Raw genomic sequence first — 20,774 nt, 5'->3', positions numbered from 1 at the left:
TTTTGCTGCCATTAGTCCTCTCAGAAAGACAGCGAACCAACTATTCACAGTGTTGCACAAATGGAAATCAGCTGCAGACACCTTCTTATAATACTCAATAGCTCTTGAATATGCGAAAATGTTGATAAGTATATGGTATAACTTGCAACCACACACATTTGATCAGGTAAAACAAGAAAAATCATCAGGAGCAAATTGCTGTAACAACACAAGGAATTTGTGAAGAACAAAATTATTTTGCAAATATTTAACTTTAAACATCTGTGTGAATGTTATCATTATGTTTCCAGGTTAATTTTACAGGTTTCTGCTAATCTCTGAGCAGATGCTTAGCAAATTGATTTACATATAACATATAGTGTTTTTTCATCAGTTGGTGATTTGTATTGTGCCCTCAGTAATAATAATTGATTTTTTAATAGAACAGACACTTTTATTTTTGGTTAATGTTTTAAAATCATATATATATACACTCCAAATATTATGAAAATGTCAAAAAACCTATGTTGGAACAGGGGTGCAACGAAAGTCATATTTTCTGGAACAGCCCTAGGACTATAAGGTTTATGATGACATATGAGTATGACAGCCACAGAGAAGCTTAATCAGATATCGTATAAAATGACTCAGTATATAGGTAGCATGACCCATGATCGAAAGGACGGGGCATTATTTGTTATGACATGCGTTTGCATATACAGTTTGATTCCCATAAAGGATTATCCTATCTCAGTTGATATCTCCGCCCCCCAGCCCGACCCCAACCACCGTCTGTGACACACCTTTTGAGACGACCCCTCCTACTTGTTGTTATTCATAGTGACAGTGATCCTTTTAACACTGTTAGTTTTAATGATTGTTGAATTATTTAATTGTTTTTTTAAAAAAAAGAAATTGATTTTAGAGATGCCTTCTGATTAATATTTATATTGTCTGTATATAGATGTGTTTTATATAGTGGCTCAGTCCTCGAAATGGGTTAAAATTTTGTAAATTTAAGTTTCCTCCTAAGTTTCCACTGTTTTAATCGTAGCATATTTGTATTGATAGTGTATGGCTAGATGTGTTGAAAGTGCTAACAGCTTAAGGGATGGTGTAAATCCAGCCAGGGCCCATACAGGAAGAAATGTACCAAAGTCCCCATGTTCCCTTGTATGGTTGTCTCTTCCGAATATGAAATCCAATTTTAGAGATAGATGCTAGTTTTAAATCCTAACTACTGTGATATTCTAATTGGTTTTACTGTCCTTCGTCGGCAGGTTTTGATTCTTTACATGCATTTATTTACCTTGTTTTAGTCACGATATGGCTGCAATACTGCAGATGTGACTTTAAATTTGAACCCACTCACTCACTAACTCACTCACTCGTCTTAAAGTCTTCACTTTGCTGCTGTCAGTGCACTCAGATGCTCATATGACAACCGCGAAGTCCCGGGTTAGAATTGATCTTCAGCAACCCATGCTTGTAGTAAAAGGCCACTTACGGGATCGGGGGTCAAGCTCGATGAATTGGTTGACACACTCATGTCATCGTATCCAAGGTCATGCGATTATTTACAGACCTCCACCATGTGGCTGGAATGTTACTGATTGTGGTGTAAATAGAAACCCACTCATTACTTAAATGGCTGTTTCAAGAATAGCTCTTTTTCAACACAAACAGAGCAATTAAAATGCCTAAACCGAAACGCCGTGTAACTGAGAGACGTCCGTGAAATGAGTGCAACCAGTGCAGCCTTCTGCGATGACTGCTGCCGTTCAATGACGAACCTGGCCATGGATCTGCGGTGGATGGTTGTGGGTCATTGGCGTACGCGTAGGTGCACCGGCTTTATGTTGAGTATAAGAATTAGTTTAATGTTCAAGGGCTTAGTTATATTTTCCAGGAACAAAACCTCCATAACTTAACAGTAACAAGTATTCTGTGGATACTTTGGTTTAGCCTGACGCTAAAAATGTACTCCAGCAATGTGGTGCACATATTATTTCCGCCGTGATTAAGTTTATTTATTGAAATATTCCTCTCTTTCTCCTGAAAATCAAATGGTTTCTAAGGATAAAGACAGTGCATCATAAAGTACTATCATCTGGAAGACATTGTTCGTTGTAGCCTTGTAGTCCACTGTTAAAGACTGATGACCGATTCTAACCCTGATCTTAACGGATCGGCAAAATATCGGAAATGGCAAAGCATCGACTGAATAAATATTTCCACTGAAACAGATAATTTCTCTCGAAAGGATACCCACTGTGTGAGGATCTAACAACTTTTGTGCAAGATGTACGTAATGAGAGTTTTGGACAGCGAATATTGCTGAAGGATTCCTGAATTCCGGAACCACTCTTCTGAAATTGTCTCCAGTACAGTAATTGTGTTTTTATTTTTTAACATGAAGTTTACGTATGTTATCCATTCATCTATATGTGCACGTTTACTCAACGTATCATGGTCAACTTTCGTCTTTGTTTCTTGCAGCCATGTAAGTTGGAATCTTTTACTCAGATATTGTTTCTCCGAATGGGCTAAACTCAACACGGGCCGTTGTCTACTGACGGGTTCTTCATTTCGCAGCCTGGGTGTAAGGGTGAATTCCAGACGCTGGCAGTTCTGCGTGTCGTACATTACATATCGTACATTTACTGTCTGAATTTCACAGTATTTGACCTCAGGAAACGACGACTGATGTATGGGTATTAATGTTGACGGGTGCCAGCAATGACCTTACTTAACTGATAATTTGACCATTTTAACATAATGTCCACCGACATTACTGATCATACGCAAGCATATAACACGATGATTTCATTCAATTTGATAATTAAGGTTACACTTGCTGTTTTGTGTAAGATATTACAGCAAAAGGAAAAGCGAAAGATACAGTCACCGGTTGATCAGTATTTTATTTATTGTAGTAATTGTCAAATACATAGTTTGATACGCAGCTAATGAAAATATATCACTGGCCAAGTAAACCTGTGTCCTCACTAGTTACATAACAGTAAGCACAAATAATATGTGTGCTTCTAAATCCCGAAGTGCCCTGTATACACAATGCAGTCCCACATGCTGAACTGCATATATTTCCCCAGCTTATATATCTATATATATTGTGATGGCCATCACGAAGATTGAGAAATTATTTTTTTTTTCAGTTAAATTGCAAAATTCATAAGATACAAAAGCTTGTAAATGATTAGTCATTACGAGATATCTTTTTATGTATTTCCCTTTTGTAATTTTTATAGTTAATGGCAGTGCAGAAATTATTGTGCAGAGTATATACTAGTATTATTGGCAACCTCGTTTTCACGTAATTCAGTGTTTTGAAATCTCTTTTTTTGGTAAGAAATCTGTCAAAGATCGTAGCATGTTGTTTCAAGCATTATAATGTATTGCCATTCGTAAAATATCATAAGCTATTGCCATCACATTGCGCTATTGGTTTAGAACACAGTTGTACTTTGTAAGAGTCAATGTCAACAACGTCGCCTGTCAAAACGATCTTGTTTACATTTTCAAGCACTTTTGAATTGACCACACTTTTTTTATATTTCCTTGTTCTAAGCATCCAGTTTCGAAAACTGACTATCAGATATGGATTAATCTTACCTTGTCCTTCGACAAACTGTGACATAATCCCTGTGACACTTGTTAATTAACCATTTTTTTGGTGAATTTGTGATCTGGGCCGAGCTACGTGTTTCGGTGACGCCCGCCATTTTAACTTTGTGACAACCAGCCTATGTCGCAATGGGGTTACCGCTACTTTTGACTCAGATTAGTGTTTTGCATTATATGTTTACGTAATCTTGTGAATTACGAACAGATGAACCCAGAATTGTATTTGATGATATGTCAGGTCATGTTGCAAAGCCGATGTTAATTCTGACAACGGGAACTATGTGATTCCCACTGTTGTATTCATACGCGATGTTCAGCATTATTATTTATGAACATGTTTTCTATAAATACGACTTCCAGTGCTACTGTCAAATTGTATGAGCGACTGAGTCATGTTGTTAAACATCGTATGTGTCAGATAAGCCCCAATTGCCTCCTGACATCTGTAATCTTCCTCTTTGAATTGTCCATCATAGTTCCCAGTCGACGTCGCTCGCTGTTACTGCGTCCCCCTGAGCAGGCAGCAAGGACGTAGCAGGACGTAGAGAGACGCAATTGTTGATCTCATGATATTGGAGGGCATTTAATATATTAATTACGTGTAATTAATTGGTGGGTAAAAATAGTCATTTTCGTACCAGATTACCTTCTGAGGTAATGCGTCTTCCCCTTTATTTCAGTGGTTTCATGTTGTGAAAGTAGATCCCTCAAAAGAATAAGGACGTAACGGGACGTAATATCTCGTGATTTGATTGGTCTAGAACTGACATGTGACCATTTTCTCGCACCTATAAATATGATGCGATCCATTTTGGGTCATTCTGACTTTGGCAGTCTACAGGTCAGTCTCAAACTAAGGGCAGATAATTCAGCCCGAAAGTTCCCATTGTCCTTACAATTATAATAGCTGATGCTATAAATAGACTGCACTTTTCGAACACAGACACGAATTATTATCTTAATAACCATCGAGTTATTCAGATTACCAAGTAATAAAGCCATCACTATATCTACATAACAGTGACTACCACTGAAGCCATAGGTCATACTTTTATTGCCCTAACACTGGTCCATGCACATAAACCTTAAGCTTGAGAGGGATCTACTTAGTGAAAAAGAGCGTTGTGCTGAAAAATATTTATACCCATGAATAAACAGCTATTTATTCATTGAAAAGAAGTGTTTGACTTTTCCTGAAAACAAGACTGACAAGGTTTATTGAAAGGTTGAGTCCCGGCCGCCACAATATCTATATATCTATAACTGTCTATCTATCTACATGCAGATACTAGAGGAATACGTTTATATTGCAAAAATGCATGGACGTGTAGACGGCAACCGTTGTATACATTGTTCCCCATAAGTAAACGGTAAATATATGATTGTGGTTCAGTCCTAAGACTTCTATTCGATGGAAGTGGAATTTATTGCGAAAGGTGACAGGAACAAAGAAACCGTATACAGACCCTGACCAAAGGCATAAGTGCTTATTATGTCTGTTGGACAGTCGTTTATCTATACCATACATTATACACAACTGCATGCACAGACTGCAAGTGTCTGTAAAAGTGAATTTTGGTGTAAGACATGGTACGAAATTACAAACAGTACGTGTTTATTAGTAAGTTTTCGGGATACAAAGATTCAAGAAGTAGTTTCACCATAGTTATGTATGTTTTCAATTAGAATTGATAGTGTATTGGCAGGAAACGTCTAACCAATGATCACTATTCCAACCATGATATTTTAACACATGTGGAGGACACCTAAGTTTGTTAAGATATGTCTGATGTAATTGTGACCTCGTCATTATGTTCCGTGCTTTTGTCAGTGAACAATTTCGGTTCGTTTGCATGTAATACTTGAGGACGTCAGTATCTGTTTTATTAACTGACGCTTACGATATGGTCGGGATCGAACTATGGATTGTGATCTAAGATGTCCTGCCACTATCGAACGCGTTTCATCTCTTTTTATATAGTAAATATATGTTACATATACCGCAACGTCTGTAGCTTGTAATCATTGTAATCAGTAGCGTGTAACGGACAGCAGAGGATGAAATATATATATATATATATATATCTTCAAATATGTACGTAATCCTGCTCACAGTAGGACACCAAGGTCTGGTGCCTGTTTCCAGAATAAACCTACATGTTCTAAATTAAGCTAATTTAAGACTTGTCTCTGCGTAATAAGGGGAAAGCTTATCATTTTACTTTGATCCAAAGCCTCGTTCAATGACATATAGTGTTTACTCGCCCACTAGATGAAAAATCAATACGCATAGCCTATTGGCCTATTTCGTCTTGCTGTCCTTGAGTTCGACGTCCGTCTCATCCATGTGTGAAACATCCTCAATTACCGTAGGTTCATTACCGGACTCTTCCTCAGGTGCCGGAGCCACAGCATTGCCTTAGGGTCGTCCGGGTGTCCCGGCTTTCTCTTCTTTCTTTTCCTGAAATGACCAGTCGGATACAGCAGTGTAGAAAATGGTTCTTTCCTGCAAACGTGTTGACACAAATGAAAACAAGATTAGGGCTGAAAGGCTTGGCAGTCGCACGTTTTGATTCAAGGGTCTGAAACCCTTTGAACCACGAATCTCTGTCTAGGCCTATGACTCTGGCTGTTGAGCAATGATCCACTAGTGGTATACAGATTAAAGCTGATTGCATTTACAGTGGTGTTGCTCGTAACTGAACATTGGTATTTGGCAAAACAATGAGTCAAATAGTCCCTTAAGCATTTAGTAGGGCTTCGACTTTGTTGGTACGCCATGGAGCTATGAGATCATGTAGATATTGCTATCATTAACCAAGGAAAATGAGTCAGTATATATTTTTCTATGTCTAGCTGTTATGTATTGGGGATAAGAGTTTCTTAGTTAAGTAAACATTTCACTTTTCAATGAAGACTGTACAATATATGTAGCGTTTGTGGAAACCTCTGTGAATGAGTGTCTTTGATATCTGCTGGCGATTAGGTGCCTGGCTATATGAAAAGGTATTGTGTATATCCGTAGATTGTCATTTTGTTTGTTTGGCTATTTTTAACGGCGTTATTTATTCTTAGGTGGTTTGTAAATAATCGAGTCTGGGCTAGACAATCCAGTGATTATCATTGATGGATTCCCTCACCCAGGTTTTGTTATCAGATCGAGAATTTAAAAGTGTTACCTTTTTAGTATTCTTCTTGTCGTCTTCTTCATCCAGATCTGATTCTTGCGAGGACTCTGGTTGTTTTTCTTCCTTCTTCACCAGCGAGTCTTTGATTCCTTTGCATGGAATGATGGCGTAGAAGCCATAGCGGAATTGTTTGTTGGTGGCAACGTAGATCAGAGGGTTCCACAATCCAGCCGACTTGGCTACCAGGGCGGGTATTGTCGCCATTAGCGGGGAAATCAGGGTAGGGTCACCAAAGGCTGAGATGAAGGACACAACGGCGTAGGGCAACCAGGACATAAGAAATATAGCTGAAAGGTGCAATCCATCTTTGATGCATATTTAGACCTTCGTCTCGCATGTTTTTAACACGTTTGATGCGGTACTACGGGTAGAACATACTGGCGTTTCTCTTAATGTTTTGCGAACCGTGAAGATCCGAGGTAATAATAGGTCCACATGCTTGCCACAAACGGCCAATATGCTTGTCGTAAGAGGCGACTAACGGGATCGGGTGGTCAGGCTCGCTGTCTTGGTTGACACATGTCATCGGTTACCATTTGTGTAGATCGATGCTCTTGCTCTTGATCTCTGGCCCACTCTCGATTATTTACAGACCGCCGCCATATAGATGGAATATTGCTTAGTGCGGTGTAAAACTCACTCTCTCACTTAATGATTTGCACATCTGTGTAACCTTGTGGTTTGGCCAATCATTTGATTCCATTCCACAATTGGGTTGGACGTGTGTTGTTCGTATTGTGAAATGTCATCGTGCTGGGACCGAACTCGTGGTATAAAGACACCTAGAGTATAAGAAACCCGATCAACAACAAAGGATTTATATTATTAGAGATGGTATTGCTGCGCAACAAATTTCAACAACAAAAAACAGATATTGTGGGCGTGACTATTACACATTGCTCAGTTCTCGGTGGAAAAAAAGTTTTTATTGTTCAGTTTAATATCTTGTTATTATAACAGTTACGGTCAACATCATCCGGCCAAATGAAACATGATGTACGGGCAGTCTACTAGCATCCATTCTTAGACATACAACAACAACATCCTCAATGGATGATGAAGTACTGTTAAATTATTGCCCTGGATACCTTCAACCTATCACGTAGCATTTGTGTGATTTTCAATTATGGCTTAAATTTCGAACAATCGCCAGCGGGTGATGGGATGGCATAAATCCAGCTAGGGTCCATGCAGGTATCAAAGGTACTGTACGTTCCATGGTCCCAAGTATGGTGACTTGCCACCGGTCGCTGGCGATCCATATATTATTGCATTGTCCTTGTTTGAAATCCGGTCTTAGAGCTAGATACTAGTTTTACATTTGTGTCTGTGACATTCTACTTGAGTTTACTCTGCTTCGTTGGCAGGCTTTTAATGGTTTACATGTGTTTATGATGAAGTTAGAAACGCGTTGTAATCACGATATGGGTTAAATATTGCCGATGTGACCTGAAATTGTAACTCACCCACTAAAACTAAAGTTTTCATCCGTACTCAATAGACGTCACCAACGAGCCTGCAAATTGTTATGTTACGTATGGCTGTGATATGTTGTCATGATTACTCGTCCGTTTATTCGTAGTTGTCTCATTAACATATGTATTAATATTTTTTATTAAAATCAAGATAAAAAGATACAAGAAACCATGATGTTAGGAGCGAACAAATTCTACCCTCACCCCAGTAATGTCAATGGCCTTTGACCATGTTCATGTTTTAGAGCTCATAAGTCAGAATCTCTGAGATTGTATTAAGTACACAATCTTCTAATATGGAATGAGTAAGTGAGTTAATATTTAACGTCACATCGGCAATATTTCAGCCTCATCGTGACGAGAACAGATTTGAAACTTCATTGGGATACGTGTATATTATGATAACATGTCGTCAAAGGACAGTTAAACAACGAGAATATCACAGTTACAATTTAAAACTAGTGTCGAACGGTAAACCTGATAGCACTATTTGGATAAAACAAGATAAAACGCGGGCTATATACATCACCAACAGCTGAAGGTAGATCACCATGCGAGGATCCAGGGGACTTACATTTCTTTTGCTAATTGCATGGACCCTAGCTGGATTTACACCATCCTTTAGACACTGATGATGATAGGAAGATTTAGCCAGAATTATGGAAAATATTAAATGTGCGGTAACAGTGTTATATACACATGAATGGGCGGGCAATATTATTCCAGCTATATAGCGGCGGCCTTTAAATAATCGAGTCTGTGTCAGACAATCCAATGATCAACAGCATGATCATCGGTCTATGACATGTAACAACCAAGTCAGCAAGCCTGACAACCCGATCCCGGGGTCGTCTCTAACGATAAGCAATTCTAATCTGGATCTTCTCGAGAGACAGTTAATGGGCCATACCAGATTACGGTGATAGTCAATTTCAATGTTGACATCTTATCACGTTCCTGACAGAGGTGGAGACCCATCGATGAATTATGTAAATTCATATAATCTATTAATACTAATCCACAGATGAAAGATATATATGCTAATAGGAGTAATCCCATGATGGACAATTGATTACAATAATGAAAAAGATACATGAAAATCTCTGTTACATATTAATAATGCAGCATGATTAATGTGCCCCTTTGGAATTCCGATTCTAAACGGGATTATTTGCTGGTCACAAGAGGCGGTTTGATGAATAGGAGGCTTAAGTGCCACTGATAAATGTGGCAACGCATCTTGACAGTGAATGAGTATGGACGTAGGTCGCATTAAGCAATATTTCAGTAGTATCACGGCAAGGGACTCCAGATATGGGCACCTTTAACCCAGGGAATCTGAACTGTATGTTCTACACGACCAGCGAACGCCTTAAGACCAAGGTACCACACCATCCCTTGTATCCTGACAGTGGAACATTGATCAGGATATTCTAAAATTCATCATGTTTGCGTGGTCCAGACGTCTTCATACACACACACACGTACACACGCACACACACGCATACATACACACACACCCTCACGCAAGCCCGCACAATCACACACACACACACTGAACATGAGATACTTTGTCATACCACATTATGACTCGTCACAAATACACTGTTGTCGTTAATACGTGTCCACAGCTACCAGTGCGGAAGTGGCCAGTTTGTCACTGCTTAGAATTTGTTTTAAAGAAAATATTGCTCTTGGTCTTGTCGTCAAATGTTTACGATTCACAGATTATGCGTCTAACTAAACTCAAGAGCAAAAGAAAGTACACAGGTGTAATTGTTGCTGCAATCCCAAATATACGTTTTAACTAGTAAAGTTAAAATTGAAGAACATTCATTGCATAGAGCGCAACCATCGTGTTTCTTTTGTCAAAACAACAAAAAACAAAAACAAAAACATTTGAACGCGTTTTGCACGACGTTTTGCAAAATTGTGATTGTTGTGCAGAGGGTCTAAAACATGTTTGTCGTGAAGACTGAACAACCACTTGACACACATCTCACGAGAAAGTACCAATATTGACGTCGGCGCCACGGGCATGGACGACAGGAATGGCACAAATGGGCACCTCCAACAGCCATATTGTAAAGGCATTGGGTTGCACAAGATAAACCATAACTCAACTGTTTAACCGTGTCAGTATGCCACGTCAGACATGTGATCGACCGGAAGTGGACGTCCAAAAGTCACAATACCCCACGAGGGTCGCTATCCGCGGGTTGTTCACCTACACAATCGGATGCTGACGGTGACGTCTTCAGCTTCCACATCATTGTGTCGTCGCGTGAGCCGATTCAGTCACCAGACGACGTCGTGCTGTTGACATACGGGCCAACCGTCGGCTGTGAGGAATGGCCTTGACCTTCCAGCATCGCACGTACCGTCTGCAGTTGTCACCACTACGTCCATGTTTATTGTTATAATGCCATCTTGCTGATGAAACACGTCTTCACGTCAGTTTGCTTCAACACGCATTATCAATTTCATCAAAAGCTTTGGTTATTTATATCGTCCTGGAAGAAACACAACCCATCAAAACATGGCGTCACTGGAAGGAGCACCCGTATCGGTGAGTTTTGTTTTTGGTTTCTACTGTTTTCATTTTTGTAATTATCCATCTTTGATCACCTGTGTTGAATGCGTTTAGGGATGGGGTGTTGTCGGAGCTATAGATTATTTTCTTAGGAAACGATCGTCACTGCAAAAGAGCGTCATAAGTCATGCCCCTGGAAAAATAATCTATAGCTAGGACAACACCTCATACCTAAACACATTCAACAGTCTTGTTATACAAACTATTGATCTTCAGCAACCAATGTTTGTCATAAGACGCGACTGACAGGGTAGAGTGGTCAAAGTCGCTGACTTGGTTAATGGTGTATGGCATTACGTGTCATTTCCACTTGTCTACAGACTGTATTTATCATATATATTGCTGAATGCGCGTCAAACAAGAAAGAAACCGTTCATACAACATACCCAGCGAGATGTGTGTGAAGCGGACGGTCAATATCGTTCTGCGACGCTTCGAATTCTGTGTCGCTGCTGACACCGTTATCAAGCCAGTAATGGTAAAAACTGTGAATCCTGACTTTTGATGGGTTGTAAAAATGTTGCATATTACTTTTATGTGTTGGACCAACTGTTGTACTTTACTGCCTCGCATTCAGCTTGCCCTATTGTTACGCGTCGCAGTTAGTTCACTGTTACATGTTTCACTTCGTTACAATGTTGTATTATGCGCAGGATATTTCAGAGGTCGTTGCACATTAGTCATGTTCTGCGTGCACAGACGTGTCCATCGGTGGCAATCTCCGCGTACTTGTATCCTTATACGTCTACAAACAACTATAACGACAATCTTTTGCCCTTTTCGTATTGCTTTACGTCACATTCAACACTTTCGCACCCGAGTCACGTCAACTTGTAAACAATTACCAAAACAAACAAACCGCAAACGAGCGTTATATCTGATCCAACCTAGCCTCATATGAAGACAAGCAAAAGTTTCGGAGGACGTGTCATAACGAGAATTTCATATCAGAAACTCCTGTCCCCTTCCTATGTCTGTGTGTGTGCGTGCGTTGGTGAGTGCTTGTGTGTATCTCTGTGTGAGAGAGCGTGAGAGAGAGAGTGAGAGAGTGAGAGGGTGAGAGAGAAAATGCCTATAACTGCAATTAGATCAAGGTCCACGTCACCCAAACGTAACACACACACACACACACACACACACACACACACACACACACACACAGCGTTAGTGTCATAAATATGCATTAAAAGTGCATTTCTACTAGCTAACGTCCTGCATAACCAAACATTTCTCAGTTTAATAACCACACTTCATAATCCGAACCTTTAAAGGGATACATTAAGTATTACGTGGCAGATAGTATGTCCTACGTAGAAGATAGTAAGTCCTACGTAGGAGATACTAAGCCCTACGAAGAAGACAGTATGTCCTACGTAGGCGATAGTGACACCCAAAAGATTTTCAACGTGGTCCTACTAGGCTTCCGTAATATAGTCTCCAATAATAAACCCCGAGAAAGTTGCACCAATCAGTGCCCGAGGTATATGAGTAGATTAAAAGATCATCTCAGAATGTTTAAGAGAAGGAGCTATCTCAAGCAGTAGATGTTCCAATGAGGCAAACAATGGCAGAATATCTTCATGTGGCATAGGACAACGATACTGAGAATATATTCATCCATTCTGTTACAAACCACTGGTGAAACTAATAGTCAGCTATCCATATAAATATTCTTACAGTATGTACATTACTTTTATGTTGTAGAGAGAGAATGTCTCTAGTAATAATGTGATAACACTAAGATATCACAAGTTGTACCTGCAGTTGAAGAGTTAAGATACATGTATGTGGCAAAGCAGTGGGTTTGGATGCGGCTTAAACATTCTTACGCTTGGTATGAGACGTTGCTTCGTGTTGCTCTTATATTTAATTTAGTTAAACCCTGATTTCACACACAAACGGCTGCCACCTGGAGTCACATGCGTCGTCATCCCATGCATTCATGTCGATTTCCAAACAGTTTCTTTTCTTCGAATTCTTTGTAAAGTGAGTGATCGGAGTTCCATCTATCCATTCCCAAGAACCAAGGATTGCCGTTTGTTTCCCCCCAATGAAGAAGTCTACATCAGTAGTTCCAATGATATCTAAAAGTATAAGAACGTAAGAATTAACACTTGACGGAAACCAGTATTAAATCACTCTATATGATCATTTTGTAGATATGTTTTTGGTATCTAAGATTATTAATGGCTCAGGTGGGATTCGAAGTGTAAAATGAATGTTAAGTGCAGAAGTATTCCAGCTACACCGTGGTGCTCTGTAAGTTTCGACTACAAGCCTCCGCTAGTGGATGGCGATTACAGTGATAAGATCGTCCTCCGAAGACGGGGCCAGGCGCCACCATCAGCATATACCCTTTGTCAATTGGAATTTGTTTCCTTAGCGTTGACATCATATAAGAGTGAGTTAAAATTTAACGTCACATCAGCATTATTTCAGCCATATCGTGACGAGAGAACATTTTACAATAAAAAGTATGAAATATATTTAAAGGTCATTAAATCCTGTTGTCAGATGACAGAACAACAACTATAACATCATATTGTTTTAAAACAATATAGTTAGGGAGTATATAAAATAGTAAACTGTTAAGTAACTACATAATATGAAAATGGGCTATACATCGGCAAGAAATGAGGACAGGACACCATACTAGGTACCATGGGGCCGTACGGTGCCTTTGCTACCTGCATGGACCCTAGCTGGATACCATCCCCTCAGCAGCTGGCGATTAGAGGAAGATTTAGGCAAAATTCAAATCACAAAAATACTACTTTCTAGAACGTTAGTAAGTTTGTACATGATTTATATATAACTTTAGCCTTACGTAACCTCTCAGGAGGACAGTATATTTATCATAATGATATTTTACCCCCTTTGAGCATACGGCCTTTAAACTTCTCAGCTGATAGTCTAAACTATCATATATAAAATAACACTACGTATCTATGTACAAAACACATCATTCAAAATATATCTTGTAGTTCTATTTCCTTTAGAAAAGCAATTATTAAATGGAAGTTAACATTGACATATTTGTCCTTAGTGATGGAGAAATCGATATGGTACATCATATAAGAATAATATTTACCAAATATTGTGTTCTTGATCAGTTCATCCTTTGCCTTGTTCTCCAACGTTATCAGGTCACCCCCTTCCTGTTGACAGATATGGCGAGCATCGGGCCAGGTCTGGCTTTCATTCAGGTGGATCTTGTAGCATACGTTGACTGCTGCGTGGTATATGTAGCCTTTCGTTTTTGGACACTCTGGAAATGTAAAAATGGGGCTTTTAGTCACAAATAGCATTACAGAATCTGTACTTTGCAGAATCGTCACAGGGAAGTAGATCAAAACTGAAAGTTCAATAACAAAGGGAGTACCAAATCAACACCAAGAGGCAATGTTTTATGCCAACGGTCGATATTATCATACAACTTCATTATCCTGGGCTGATTAAATCTGAGTTTTGATTTAAGTTAGAGTTTTTAACTCTAGTTGAGAAAATGCTGTAAAACGCATTTTCCACAATGAAGTAAAATCAAGTTTAATCTCAAACATATAGTAGACAATTTGAGTTTGGTGGATAGATTGTTTAAGTTGTTAAGGCTTTCTTATTTAAAAAAATGCGGTAGAGTTAAAAACCAGCTGTTTCAAATTGTCAAAATTGAAATTTGAATAAAAAACGAGAAATCGGGGCCAGAGTACGATATGATTCAGAAGTTTTCTATTCTGGTTTTGCAGCTTGGTAGATTGTCAAAATAATAAACTCGTTGTTTTGATATGCATCATGCCTTCCTATTTCACACACGAGAGTACGTGTTGAATGTGGGGCTCAAACGGGGACTACGGTTATCTATTTTTATCAAATCCTAAGTTTTTATCTCTCTCGAGTACTAAGGGTTTACGCCGATTTTAGTAACATTCAACGTGGCGGGGACGCCAGAAATTAACCTCGCATATTGTAACCAGTGGGGAATCGAACCCTGGTCTTCAGCGTCACGAGCTATCGCTATATCTGCTACCCTTTAATATCTTACACAACTGGTCATGATGTACAAAAGAGCAAATGAAATTTTCGAGAAAAAAAATGAAATCTCATAAACATACATGTATATGTTTATGCCTTCTAACACTCGACAAAAGCGAGAGTTGCGTTTATTTAGCTGTTCAGTGTATTTCGTGCGTAAGATCATTATTTCAATGTTTCAGATCCTCATTTCAATGAATTACTTATTCCATTTTTGACTGTAAGTCCACATTCTCTACCTCCAGTTGTTGACGATATATAACCAGGTCCGTTGGAAAATATAATTTTATGATTGCTTGCTAGTTTTAAATCTAGACCAGTGATATTCTAGTCTTCTGCTGCCAGATTGTACATGACAACATGAAAACAGTCTGTTGTCATCATTCTGTAGGATCCCTAGTCACGATGTGGTTGAAGCCCATGTTATCTTAAATGTTAACTTACTCACTCACTCTACATGATTGCACTTTTACTGTGTGCAGATTTCTTCTTACATTGTCAGTACAAGATTGCATACTAACAACCCTTAATATCATCTGCAAGAAGCCTCGGAAATACCAGCATATTATAGTCATAAATTGGAGACCGAAGAACATTAAACTTTACATTTAAACACAATATTCATATAGACGGATAATGAGCTTTCTTGTCATGAATGCTTGACACATCCTAGTTGCTTTCACAAAACACTCTACATAGACATGGGCCGCTAAGAAGGACGCATAGGTTTTCCCGATACCCTTGCTTGACTTAGTTCACCTGGGACGGTTACGGTTAATGGTTCAAATGGTTCTCTGTAGTCTGAAAACCTTACACAATTACTTTACTCAGAGGCTCGACAGTTTCAATTGTACTGAACCCGTAATTGTGCACAAGCATCTTGAGGATGTTATTATAGATGAACTGAACCGCCCTCCACTCTGACAATGTGTTGTCTTGTCTTTTGGTACGTTTCTACATTCCAGCGAATAGAGTTTGAAGGGAACAAGTTTATTCTAGTAGATACTACGTCATATGCAGTTACTTAATGATGTAGCTTGAAACGAGAACAAATGTTTTAATTGTATGTCTTCCCAGCAAAGTGTCTGTGCTTTCAGACATGGAAATTCAAATCACAATTAACTCCTTTAGTGTGTCACGGTTCATTTCTGGAATATATAACGACAAAGATACAAACAAAAACATACAAGATAGGCCAGGAATCAGGATAAAGGTACATAACAACCTGAGCTGGAATTAGTGATGATTTTGCAATAACTTCAAGTGACCATGGAAATAAAAAATTGTAGATCACGAGGAGACCCTTAAAATGTGGTGCATTACTCCTAAAGTTTGGACGTCAAGATATTCAGTTCGGACCTTGGTCAGTGCAGCATTATACAACAAACAAACTGATGTTGTTAGAAAAAGTCCGGATATATATTGAAATTCTCTTATTTTCAATATTTCCACAAGTTGGTCGCTTTTCTACATACAATCAGACGACATAGGTAATCTTTCTCATGAAATCTGCCATTGCGAAACAATCATTAACTTGAATGGGATTTCTTGAATGGTTGCGCTTCAAGCCGATGATTTCTTTTGAAAGAGAGGCGTTGGGGTAGACTAGTGTTTAAAGCGTTCGCTCGTGACGCCGAAGACACAGGTTCGATTCCCCAGATGGGTACAATACGTGAAGTCAATGTCTGGTGTCCTCCGCCGTAATTAGTATTGCTGGAATATTGCAAAAAGAGGCGCATGGCCCAACTCACTCACTCTTTTGAAGGAAACAAAACCAAGTACATTATACTAGTAATTGTATAGTAGTCCCACTGAGCCTACCCGAAACTTTAGATGACAATGAACTGCTTCACTATCAAGTTGTTCTATCTGTTTATGTTCACTGCCCCACTATTCATTACAGCGATAACAACACAGTCATGTGGTTCGTCTTTGGACCAAAAGTCCTTGCAGGGAACCCCGCAGTGTCTCACAACTAGCTAGCTTCAGTTCTTCACTAGCTAGCTTCAGTTCTTTACAACGCGAGCTCGATGGCGAAAGTAAGAATGATCAGTTCTGGATATCAGATGATGGCCATACATATAAAGTGTGTCATAATTATGAGAAATAAAACATGTCCTATCACTCAACTAAAACAAACTACAACAGTGTCTACTCACACATACACTGCACACACACATGTCAATGCCTCACTTAACACATACACTGATGGTAAGGGCAGTTTCATTGTTTGTCGCATTCCGAGAGCAATTTACGGGACAAGTATGCTAAATTTCATGACGACCAGTTTCCAAAAGTGGTAACGGAACACACCTTTAAAAACATAACAATGCTGTTTTCTCAACAATATAAGTCAACCAGGAAATGTTGAGAATATTGGATTCTGCCTCGACCCGATCATGTGTGCCTATACTGACCCTTGATTGAAACGAAAACATCACTGAGTGTATTAGAGTTACACCTGCCGATTCCAATTTCGGTAAGAACTTTGGTTGTACAATGCAGACGTGCTAACCTCGTTATGACAGGTGTGAGAATGAGAGCAAGGAAGGGCTGTCTATGTGGATTATCTAGAATCCTGACATACGACAGTCAGTGAAATATTCCACTTCTCTGCCAGTCCATCAGTCCAGAGAACCGAAGATGCCCGCCTCCATGATCATTGTACTAATTCTTTGTTTCTTTGTTGTTTAATGCAGTCAGCAATAGTCCAGTTGTGTGGGGGCAGTCTGTATATAATCGCTTCCGGACCGGACAATCCAGTGATCAACTGCATGGCGGGGAACAAATGTGCTTCACACATTGTTCTCATGTGGGGAATCGAACCCGGGTCTTTGTCGTGACGATCCACCGCTTTAACCATGACAGTAGGATGTCAGAAACCAATCACTTAACCTGTCAATGTGAGTCAAGTTCTGTTTTCACTGACAGGTCCAAGGATGTCAGAGTGTTCATGTGCATCTAGATACTGAATCTAAAACTAGTTAGAAACTGCTAGACAATTTTCACAACGATACCCATCACCCAGGGCTTTGGAATGCAATAACAATTTTCAGGAAATGAAAATCAGGCCTTCGGACTATGTATTATCTTGGACATATTGTACCTGGACAATGACACTGCCGCTGACCAGAACAGCATTGTCGTCTTCAGGTCACCTATTCATGCCCTCATGATGGTACTACAATGGCTCACGTTGCTGCCAGAGCAAGAATCAATAAGTCAGTGTCACCACCTTTCATGGTACACAGTTACATGGGCGTCAGGTTATCTACCCACAGGTGGTACAACCAGGTAGGTGTACATCGGCTAAATGCAATAAAACAAATTCGTTACTTCTTCTTGGTCTGTACCTCCTGGCCTGAGACGTCATAATGTGACGATGGAGATTACGAACCATCCTCGTTATAGGCACTGATATTTATTGAAAGAAGAGGGTCCCCAATTTTCTACCTCTTGCGATGTAAGAATCACATACATGCATATTTCGCTGGACTGTGTAAATTTTACTCTCACGATGTGCCCTAAAATAAAAAGTAGAATAAATTAAATGTTTGACTGCATGTTGCTAATATTCACACTCAGTGAACATCACGTCTACGAGTGATATATGCGGGTAAAATAACGTACTGCCAATAAATAGAGAAGAAAATCCATAACATATAATACACGTGGGGGAGTGGTGGTAACACCATCATGAAATAAACGTCCAAACATGAACGACAGGAAAACGAAACAATTGACATCATTTGTCTCTCTTCACAATGTTACATGCAAACGGTGAAAACATGCCACGACTGACAGAAGCTCAATGCAACACCCGACAGTAATCAGGCGACTGGACGTCAGTTTGTCCACGTTTCGCCAAGTACAATTACAAGAGTGCGCAGCCCTTCTTCAGAGGAGGTTCCTCATGTACGTGACATAAACACTCTGACCCAACTTTTCAACTACTGCATGGGCAGTGGGGTAGCCTAGTGTTTAAAGCGTTCGTCTGCCACGCCAAAGATCCGGGTTTGATTCCCTTCGTGGATAGAATGTGCGAAGCCCATTTCTGGTCTCAAGCCGCCATGATATTGCTGGAATGTTGCTGACAGCGGCGTCAAACCATCCATTGCATATCAGGATTTCTGTTCCGAGAGTGAGGAACCGTCCAGGAGCCACAGGTCTCCCCCTCCGATGACCAGTTAGAGTTGTCATTGCGAGTTGCAAACAGCATCAGCTGTGTCGTCACTTGTGTCAAGGACTTTGAAGAGGATGATCTTCATCTTGACAAGCGATTGTTTCATGTGAGCCATGATGAACCTTGGTCAGTGAGAGTTCGAACAATGTATCATGTAATGTTGATTATTTATCTACTATATAAGTTGTTCATTGGCCACGAGGGAAGCGTGGGCTGTAGCACCCCCGACGTTTGTTTATGTTCGAAGATACATGAACCCATGGGCTCCGAGGGACCAGTGAACAGAGTATATTTATCATACTGAACCCCTCAATGTTCATTTGAAATTGTTTGAGGCACGGGTACGAAACGTTTTGTAGAGAACAACAAAACCGAATACAGAATTATCTCCCTTCCATCGATTTGCATTCGCAAACATCGGTAACACCACACGTCATTCAATCATAGAAAATGTTACTCTCTTGTAAGTGGGGTTACATTGTGTATAATAGCAGAGGGCTCTGCCAACCAGTAACCGACATTTATGTGTGAGGCAAGATAAATAGATATATTTATATATTCCAGTGTATAGATTTTAAATAGCTATGATGTACTTTAGAATACCTTGAAGTTTGTATTAGTGATTTATTGACTATGTATTGACCTTTAGCTTCACAGAATCTACTAATAAGATAAGCAAACAAATGTGAAATACTGCTGAACCTGAGACGCCAGTGTCGACGTCACGCACACATTGCAATCTCTCACCTTTATGTACCCGGTAATAATCCACGTGATCTTGAGCGTTGAGTCCCGATGCATTCTCCAACAACTCTGGTATGTGATAGCAGAGCTTCACCTTTACGTAAAAGAAGGACTGACAGTAAGGGTCTAAAACACAGCCCTTGGCGCAGTCAATTTTACTTCGAACGATCAGTGGCGAGGGTAGGTCATCTCGTATGAAGTTGGTGAAAACTAAACTGATAAATGTGTGAACAAAGCCTTCCATTTTTTCCTGAAAATAGTTTGAAGTAGATAGCAAACCAAGACACGAGTGTGAATAATATCGCGCCTATTACAATGTTGTAACACACAACACAGTGTTGTAACTTCCACTTGAACGTCTTTAGGGTCTCATACACACACTTATGTTTCAGTGTAGAGTTCTGTTAAGTTGCAGACATATGTCTGTATATTTTGGCAATGGGTTGATGAAGTTTCTTTTACATGAACAAGCAATAGGAGAATAGTACCATCTATGGTAACTCCGATCTCTGACACTGCAGTAGAAGACGATTTCTCGAAGTTCACTTCTATACTCATCCAGGATCTACCTACCATAAACCATTTGCTTTGCGTTCAGAGAAGATTTTCGTATTACGCTGCTGGTTTGCCCTTTGGAACTTCACTCAGAAGATACCCTTCGTAATTGCAGATAATGTAAATAAATCCTTTTTCACTGAAGTGACAGTTGATATTAGCAGTGAACATCGAAATTGGCTTCATCCAGAAATCTGCTAGTGGAAAGATTTCGGTGTGGGCCTTCAATTGGAAAAAAATGACCGATCCATGCGCAGTGTATACTTCTTCAGCCCGAAGTATTTATACAATCGATTGGACAAGGCGTTCATAGCAATATACTGAGCCAGTCCAAACAGTTCTAAGATATATCGATCTCCATTGTTGGTGGATGAAAGAACAAA

General features: G+C 39.6%; 1 protein-coding gene across 1 annotated transcript; it reads right to left on the bottom strand.

Moving 5' to 3' along the window:
• Positions 1-6,043: 6,043 nt before the first annotated feature.
• LOC137255512 (rhodopsin-like) lies at positions 6,044-20,080 on the bottom strand. Its single transcript, XM_067792946.1, has 4 exons — positions 19,840-20,080; positions 13,972-14,148; positions 6,804-7,099; positions 6,044-6,085 (listed from the first exon to the last, which is right to left on the bottom strand). The coding sequence occupies exons 1-4, from the start codon at positions 20,078-20,080 to the stop codon at positions 6,044-6,046; spliced, it is 756 nt and encodes a 251-aa protein (XP_067649047.1).
• Between the last annotated feature and the right edge of the window lie 694 nt (positions 20,081-20,774).

This window comes from Haliotis asinina, chromosome 11, assembly GCF_037392515.1.
Source record: "Haliotis asinina isolate JCU_RB_2024 chromosome 11, JCU_Hal_asi_v2, whole genome shotgun sequence".
Taxonomy (NCBI): domain Eukaryota; kingdom Metazoa; phylum Mollusca; class Gastropoda; order Lepetellida; family Haliotidae; genus Haliotis; species Haliotis asinina.
The sequence above is the reverse complement of the archived record's forward strand: the minus strand, read 5'-3'. Positions and strand labels throughout refer to the sequence as shown.